This window comes from Nicotiana attenuata, unplaced genomic scaffold (genome assembly GCF_001879085.1).
Source record: "Nicotiana attenuata strain UT unplaced genomic scaffold, NIATTr2, whole genome shotgun sequence".
NCBI lineage: Eukaryota > Viridiplantae > Streptophyta > Magnoliopsida > Solanales > Solanaceae > Nicotiana > Nicotiana attenuata.
The window spans coordinates 4,223-13,231 of NW_017670689.1; the positions used below are offsets into that span (position 1 = coordinate 4,223).

Below are 9,009 nucleotides of genomic sequence, written 5' to 3' on the forward strand. Positions count from 1 at the left end.
AGTACCATGGCTGCAAACTTTCTATATTACTATATATGGCTACCTAGTGATTTCATTTACAAGTACTATGGCTGCACGCTTCTATATTATTATTTTTAATTATCGGCTGGAGGCTATCACAGAGAGCAATGATAAGCTAATAAAAAATATCTCTTGCGTTGCCCAGAATAGAACATATAGTCCTCGATGACATACAGAGAACTAATGCATAAGTCCCTGACAAATGTTCTTCTCAGGTATAACAGGATAACTCAATGCTCGCAGATATAAAATTAACAGTTGCCTGAGAAACAAATAGCTAACCACCACCCTACCATATGCAAAAATGAAAATACTTCCCCTCCTACAATACTTCAGTGACTTCAACAAAGCAATTTACTCGACCGTATTCGGGGAAGGGGGAGTATAGCTCACAACATTACTATAATACAAGTAGCTAAAAGGACATCCTTTATAGAAAACTAAAAATAAATTTTATATATTGATAAGCAAAAAAAGGAAAAAAGAAAACTTGCCTCTCGTTAATCTTGCAGTATTTGAGAGCAAGAATTTCAATAACACTGTTTCAATATTCTTTGTAAGTAGATATACGAATTAGCTTGAGTCGTGCTGGGCACTGTCCTAAGAAACTATTTCAGCAGTGTAAAATATTTCTCCAGGATTAAACAAGCTTACTTCTATTTTATTTCGAGGATACAAGAATTAGCAAAATATTTATATTACAATAATCCAACAAGATTGAAAAAGAGAATAGGACAAAAAAAATTAATAAGAAATATTGAAAATAAGAGAAGCTATGAGAGAAAGAGAAGAAGGCTAAGTAGAAAAGCATGATGATTGTGCAGGCTATTTATAATTTATAATTGCACGTAAATTTGTTGTGCATGGCAAGGATCAAGTTTATAGCGTCCTAGAAGGGTAAGACACTTATCCAAAGCCTTTAAAATATTGGCACAACAAATCTTGCTCCTTCGTCGTTGCTCAGCCTCAGAGTGCTTGGAACGAACAGCATTTGCCTTCTTCCCTTCTACTTTCGCGGCAACCCTCAAATACCGTTTTGGGGAAAAGACTCACAATCGTACTTCATCGTCACAGTCCTAACCATTTTAGCTCCCTATTACTAAAACCACACAACAAAATCGAGAAGGAACAAATACACAGAGAGGGACGGCGATCCGTATATGTATGTATAGACAAAGCTAACCCAACACAATCTCTTAGTTGATGCCCTGGGCAAAAGACTGAAACTACTGCAATTAAGTGGCTGCTTTAGATTTCAGTTGTTGCTCATTTGTGCCTATACCCACACTCCATAAATTGCGCCAAATTTTCTTTTTTCTTTTTGAAGTATTATTTTGGTAATGATGTAATTACGCTAAAATAACTATGCTCTCCGTCCCCATTTATGTGACATAAAAAAATTATACTTACTTGTCTAGAAATAATTTGAAATAAAATTAATTATTTTAAATATTGATGACTTGTTTTAGACTAGAATTTTTAAAAAACTGAGTCTAGCCAAAAATCGCCGCATAAATTAATGAAATTGATAATTGAGTGGCAGCCTAGTAGCAAAACTTCAACGGTAAGATTAAACTTTCCGTTGGTTACTCGAGACTTTCTGCCTTTGGAAAATATTTAGTTAAAATTGCAATATAAAGTATTTGAAGTTAAGTTGAAAAAAGGACGTTTAAAAGTTGAGATTTTGAATATAAATTTTACTTGAAAAAAGAGGTTGAAGTTCCAACATTAACTTACTTGAAATACTCCTCAAGTTTTTTTATTTCAAAATACTGCAGAAACAGGAAACTGAACTAATTACAGAGGATTTCTTCCCCTAGCGAAGATGATGGTTAACTTGTCTGCGACAATGTACATCCTAGTGGAAGTGCAAAATGCTGCCACTAATGAAGCTTACAATATCATAATAAGCATGAACTAATGATGTGGAAAGAAAGAAACATGTTACGATTTGTTAAATTAAGTTAATTAATGGTATAAAAAAGCTTTACATTGTTAGTGTATATAACTTAAATCATATCCAAAAACACAATTCCATGCCAATTTGTTGATTCAATACTCTGCATGATGCTTTGATGACTTTCCTATATCTTTTATGCTGCAAAAATAAGCTCAAGCGTTGAAACAAGGAACGAAAGACAAAGTGCTCATCGTTGTGAATGAACGGTCATTCAGCTTCTCTCTCATTTATGCTGGCCATGTTTCTTAATTCAACCTGCTGATTTTCTATCCTACTTGCCATTCTTGAACTGTCGTATCCTGTAAAGGACATGGTATCTTCTTTTACAAGGCGCCTCTGTCTTATTCTCAGTATTGCATGCGAAATTTCGCCCATGGATGGACGCTTTCTAGGAGTCCTGTGTATGCATTTATGAGCAATTGCAGCAAGACTCCTCACTTGCTCTAGACTGCATGTCCCAACAAGCTTCTTGTCAAGGATCTCGTCTACTCCATCTGAGCTCATAGCCGCCTTTGTAGATGAGAAGTCAACAACAAATAAGAGAACGTAAAATTTGCACCCCAAAACATAAAAGAAAAATACCGGTGTTGGATGACTGGAAACTTACAAGATTTACGTATTCCATTAAGTTCTGATGTGGATGAATAGCAGTGATCAGTTCAAAAAGGATAATGCCAAAGCTATATATGTCACTCCTTGTCGTAAACTTGCTTGTGGATATATACACTGGATCGATGTAGCCATATGTACCTTTAAGGCCTGAGTTTCGGCCATCATATACCTCTTCTTTTGACAGCCCAAAATCAGCAACCTAGTTATAAAGGGAGAGGTAAATATTCGAAAAGACATTGACATCGGCATGCAGAGGAAGTAATTTATCAGCGACATCAATAGCAGCAAAATTAAGTCTGCACTTGTCAACTAATTTGCTATTAGCATGATATAAACATGTGATCCACTGACCTTAGCTCTCAAAGAATGATCTAGCAATATATTGGCAGACTTCAAGTCGCGATGTATCACCGGGGGAACTGCCTGTTGGAAGAAATGTGAACAAAGAATAAATAACTAGTTTTGTGAGAATGGAAAATAGAAGCAAATTGGTGAGTAAGCCTACCCCATCGTGGAGGTACTCAACGCCATGTGAAACATCAAGGGCTATTTGTAACCTATCTTCCCAACTCAAGGTGTGTTCCTCACCTGAACATGTGCAGAATGAAGCAATTTCATCACCTCTTCTTAGTCGACAAAAGGTTAAAAATAAAGAAACCACACAGAAGGACAACAAGAAGCTCCATTGAATGTATAACCATAGAGACAATTAACATAAGATTCTTTTCTGTTTACTGACCATCCATTCCAGATTCCTTTTCTTTGTGATGATTCTACAGGAATTGGCCAGTTCAATTGCTAGAAATCTAATAGCAAATTGGAGGTTAAGTAATAGCATGACCGCAATTACTTAACCTCCAATCTGCGGTCATCTCTGCCGCTAATATCAACAGTTCAAGTAATCTGAGAGCTAGAAAAAAAACCAAGCTCTGTAAGCCAGCCCCCCTTTTTATTCCGGTTAATACAGAGAGAAAGAAATAGGACGTTTGAAGGCAAATGCATACCATTCTTAAGGTTCAAATTTCTCTTTTATTTCGTTTGCTTACTTAATTTTGCACACTTGATTTATATTTCAAAATCACACTGGTTCAGTTTAAGTGAATCCTTTAGATTTATCCAATAATAAAAATATCTCTTATTCAGCAAACAATAATTACACCTCTAACTTCAGCTGCATGGAAAACAATCTTTATGTTGATAAACACCTATGGAAAACTAGGAGGAGCAAAATGTGTAGAAGTTTCTCATCAATAATTATCTCCATTAAAAGTAAAGTTATCAACAAAAAAGAGTAATAGACCTACTGTATAAAAGGTTTGCCAAACTTCCATTACTCATGAATTCATAGATCAACATGCGATGTCCTTTATCCACACAATAGCCCACCAAATTTACCAAATTCCGATGATGAAGCCTACCTAGAAGTGTTACCTGCACAAAGACCAATCTAAATCAAACCTTGATTGAGAACAACCACCTTCATGAAAAATACAAATAGAGGAGCGTATAAGATGCATTATTGTACTATCTGAGAGTTGGAAATCAATATGCTTCGAAGGACCCTTAAAAGACTTTCAGAACCTATATGGTATTTTTTTTTTTTTTTTTTGCCTTTTTTTACCTAATGTAAATAGGAACTTTTCCTAAAGATGTCCCGAGTAAATCGATTACATTAAAGTGAGGTCACATCATCTTTGCCTTATGAGATATAAAGTTCATTTGAGATACCACATTTTATCCCAAAATAAGGTGGCAGATGCAGAACTAAATTCTTAGAGGGGCCAAGATGATAGAATAAGAGAGATAAACCTATTTTTCAGGACCAATGTAATTTGATATAGTTCATCAACACTTGCAACCTAAATTGAGTGTCTAATCCAAAACCTTAAAATAATGGGTAAGTTAGGTAATGAGTAGATTAACCCAGAATCTTTATAACCGTCTTGAATGTCCTTCTACACCTGACGTGAGGCATTGCATTTTTAAAATACCCTCCCGTACATACAACCCAATTTAAGGGTCTACGCATGAATTAAACGATTGAATTCACGCGTGAGGAATAGATTTACCAACGGTTAGCTAGCTCTAATGCATGTAAGAGAATCTAGGTATCCAACCCAAAGTTCTAAGACAATTTGTGGAGTAACCCATAAGTTCCATAAACCACTTTTCGGTACCCTTATGCATCTAATGTGAAATATTGTATACCTCAAACAAAATTCATGATTTATGTAAACAACATTTGCATGTTAAAGGCAGGGATAAATCTCAAAAGTAAAAGGAACTTTTAACATAGAAGCCATTGTAGTGTTATTTTCGTGGGAAAGAGTTAACAAGCAATCCACACCTCTGTAAAGAACTCCTTTTCTCCTTGTTTTGAGTCCGTAGCAAGAACTTTCACAGCAACCACTCCACCAGCAGGCATTGTAGCTTTGTACACTGGGCCGAAAGACCCCTGACCCAGTATGGTTGTAAAGTTTTGAGTAGCTTTCTGAATGTCCCTGGAGTCCCACAAAAGATCAGCTCAAGCAGTTGGCAGTTGTTAAGAATTTAATGGGCAATTCATAGAGACAAATGTAACCAGTAAAAAGCTTATTTTACAGTGCGAAGTAAAACAAAGATCCAATTACAGATTCAAAACATTCTTCAACATCCTGATTTCCTAACACATTAATATCATGTTTGAAAACCAATAGGTTCATTAGTTGAAAAAAAAAGAGAGGCAAGTAGCTAATCAATAGACATTGAGAAGAGGAACCATGATTCATGAGTTTCCATTAGTTACTATTTAGTATACAATAACATGAAAAGCTGTTGAATGTACAAGGTAATTTCCCCACTAAAGATGTTAAACTTTAGAGCTGTAGATTACATACTTGTAAGAGTATCTTGGTATCCCAGATGCTGAAGCAAAGTGATCTTTACTAGGGTGACTCCACCAACTGGTCTGTGAATTTGTGGCCGGAAATCCTGATGTCTTAATAGCAACAGAACTTGACAGAGATGCACTAAAATCAACGCTTGTATTGAGTCCATTCGTCCGTATTGGAAGAGTTGCTACACATCGCTCATTTGCTTGGCGCTGAAGACGAGCACGTCTTTTGTACCACCGAATTCCAAAAAACACAAGTGATGCAATGAGAATTCCAAAAGCCACACCGACACAGATCCCAATAATAACTAAATCAGCTTTATGAACCATTCTTCAATCTTTTCCCAAAAGCAAGAAACTTGACCATGTTGCGAGACTGGGATGGAGATTAGCTGTCATAACAAATGTAAGTATCCATTCGGAAGTGAATAATGCACCTTCTCCAATCAATCTCCAAATTAAGATTGAAGTAAGGAAGAAAAACATTAAACTTAGCAGAACATATGATATTATTCATACTAGCTGAAGGAAGAAATATTACACGTAGTCTATTAGATTTGGTAAGTAGAGAGCACCGTGCATCAGCAGGAGAGTCCCCTCCCCCCGGATATATTGTTCACATTGACAGTAGGAAGAAAATTACACATTGTCAATTGAACTGGTAAGTGTATGGGAGCATCAGCTGAAGACAAATTGCTCCACACACCTATCCCTTTTAGCTGTGATCCAAGAATTGTGATTGCTTCTATTTCCTACTCTTTGTTTTGGGGAAAACCCCTAGAAGGATGGAAATTTCAGCAAATCCATTCACTTAGGATTATGAAGTAAATATGAAAATAAATAAGGACAAAAAGAATCTGGTAAGATAAACCATAGCCCCTTAAGAATTATCCGCCTCCTCTTCCCTATTGGCTTCACATCAGATACATTGCTCGGTGGTCAAATTCTAACTTATTTGATGGCATCTAACAGTGTAAGACCACAATGAGTCCCCTAGTTTGGCTACAGAAAATCACATTAGGGTATATAACAAAACCTTGTAGCTCCAACACAGAGGCCAAAATGCACCATCAAATTTCCATGTGGACAATGTGCTGACAAAAACTGAGAACTGCTACTTAGCCTAACAAATTACAATAATCCTTCATTCTTATCTCGATAGGAGACAATTTCAGTAGTGTCTTCTTTGCTTTCTTTTTATGAGACAGAATCCAATAAAATTCAGTTTTCAAGAGAGCGTGTAGTCCAAAAATAACGGTAAAAGACTAGATCACGCGATTCTTTTCATTCTACTGGTGCCATAACAAAATCAAAGTACTTTAAAACCCCAGTTCGCACATCTAGCAAACACACGAAAGAAAGGATCTTTTTCCCCTAAACCCCATCAATTCACAAGAACAGAATACATGTAGTAACTGAATAAGCAAAGAAAATGAAGATCAAGAAAAGCGTACCTAATGAGCTGACATAGCAGGTGTCAAAGGAGGAAACTGGGATTCCAATAAAACCAATAAGTCTGATGGTTGTTGGAGACGGGGCATGAGGAAATACTGAATTATGACAAAGAAACTGTAAAGGGTGTGTGTCAATTCGGATTGGATGCTTTTGGTGCAGAGGAATAATAGACCAAAGCAAATGCACGCAGTTTACTTTAAAAAGGAACAGACGTTAGTAATGGGTTTAGTAGTAGTACAAAAACATGGATTACTATTAGATTTGGGTAGCTAAGAGAGAAATTCAAAAATAGCCAGATTTACCACTGGTCGTTGAAAAATAGCCAAATTTTAAAAGTCATCGAAATTTAGCCACTTTAAATCTGAGCGAAAACACTGTTCAAAATCAGAAAAAATACGCCCGCGAATTTTACGGGAGTTCCAGCATAAGTATGCTTGAACTCCCGTAAATTTTACGGGAGTTCCAGGATAACTATGCTGGAACTCCCGCAAATTTTAAGGGAGTTCCAGCATAATTATGCTGGAACTCCCACAAATTTTACGGGAGTTCCAGCAAGTATAATTGTCCAGTATAATATACTGGAGTTTGGAGCACTGGTGCTCCAGTCTCCCGCAAATTTTACAGGAGTTAGCAAAGTATACCGGTCCAGCATAATATGCTGGAGTTCGTACACAAATGCACCAGAACTCCCGTATATTATACTGGACCGGTTCCTGTTGCAGCAAAATAGTGGCTATTTTTTGACTTGATAAACGCTGATTATTTTTCATTAACCAGTGTGAAAACTGGCTATACCATGATATTTTAACTTTATAATGGCCTAGTGTCATTTTAATTGTGATGCAACGATCTCTTGTATGTTGGGCACAGCAACATTCATGGGCTCACTTTTATGATACTGCAGAGTGCAGGCCAACCCATATAGCCTGCTCGTAATTCATCTCTACGTTGCGACAAGTGTGCCCATATAGAGGCCCTAGTGAACGTAAAAAAGGTGGAAGTGCATAAACAACCATTCTTAGGGATGCTATTTAGGGATTAACCAGTACTTATTTTATCCTAAAAATCAGGATAATTCAGGATATTTGTATCCCAAAAAATCAAATTAGAAAACTAAAATTCAGAACACATTGACTAATTATTAAATAACAGTCCTTTAGAACGGCTCAGAAATAATTGACTCGTCGCAAAGGTAAAGAAAAGACCACGAGAATTAGGAATGAGAAGGTTACAGGCAAATTTATTGGTGTGTCAGTATAACTAAAAATAGAGTTTGGATGTGATTTGAGAAGAAGACAACGAACCGGAACCAAAATGTGGTTCTTTTGGACAAATAGCATCTTAATAGGTGTAAAAAAAAAAGATGACATTTTTATATATAGCGCCCAAATACTGGGCGCTATACATTAACGTTAACTGTGCCATTAATGTATAGTGCCGAGTATTTAGGCGCTATATATAAAAAGCTGCCACACCCAGTTATAGCGCCCAAATACTGGGCGCTATACATTAACGTTAACTGTGCCGTTAATGTATAGTGCCGAGTATTTAGGCGCTATATATAAAAAGCTGCCACACCCAGTTATAGCGCCCAAATACTGGACGCTATACATAAAAATTTATGTTTAGCGTCCAGTATTTGGACGCTATACACCTTTTTTCTGGCCCCACCAATAATTCCTGACTTCAATAATTTAAAAGCGTACAGTGCCACTTTTTGGGCGCTATATATAAAAATAAAAAAATCCTGGCTAGCCATTTCCTATATAAAGAGGTTAGGATTGTATAGAAATTCATTCAAAAAATTTTTTAACTCTTGTTGAAACGTTTATTGTTGTTAAATTCTCCAGCATTTTTTCATTATGTCAGAAGAGCGTAGAATAAGAGTTTCATTATATTGGGGGGGGGGGGGGGGTGGGGGTAGTAGGTTGAGTAGGTAGGAAGTAAACTTACCTTCGTTGGGGTCGGGTAAGAGAGATGAGGATTGAAAAAAAAACCCCAAGTTATCTTAGCTCAAAAGTTCAATCCAAAAATAGTTAAAAAAAAGTTGGGGTATTTTTCATCCTTTATATGATTTTATCTAGCCTCT

The 9,009-nt window shown here is 36.4% G+C and overlaps 1 protein-coding gene across 1 annotated transcript; it reads right to left on the minus strand.

Moving 5' to 3' along the window:
* Positions 1-1,947: 1,947 nt before the first annotated feature.
* Positions 1,948-7,123, minus strand: LOC109242321 (calcium/calmodulin-regulated receptor-like kinase 2). Its single transcript, XM_019409191.1, has 8 exons — positions 6,920-7,123; positions 5,470-5,857; positions 4,941-5,094; positions 3,898-4,024; positions 3,099-3,181; positions 2,945-3,016; positions 2,589-2,792; positions 1,948-2,491 (listed from the first exon to the last, which is right to left on the minus strand). The coding sequence occupies exons 2-8, from the start codon at positions 5,793-5,795 to the stop codon at positions 2,189-2,191; spliced, it is 1,269 nt and encodes a 422-aa protein (XP_019264736.1). The 5' UTR covers positions 5,796-5,857; positions 6,920-7,123; the 3' UTR covers positions 1,948-2,188.
* Between the last annotated feature and the right edge of the window lie 1,886 nt (positions 7,124-9,009).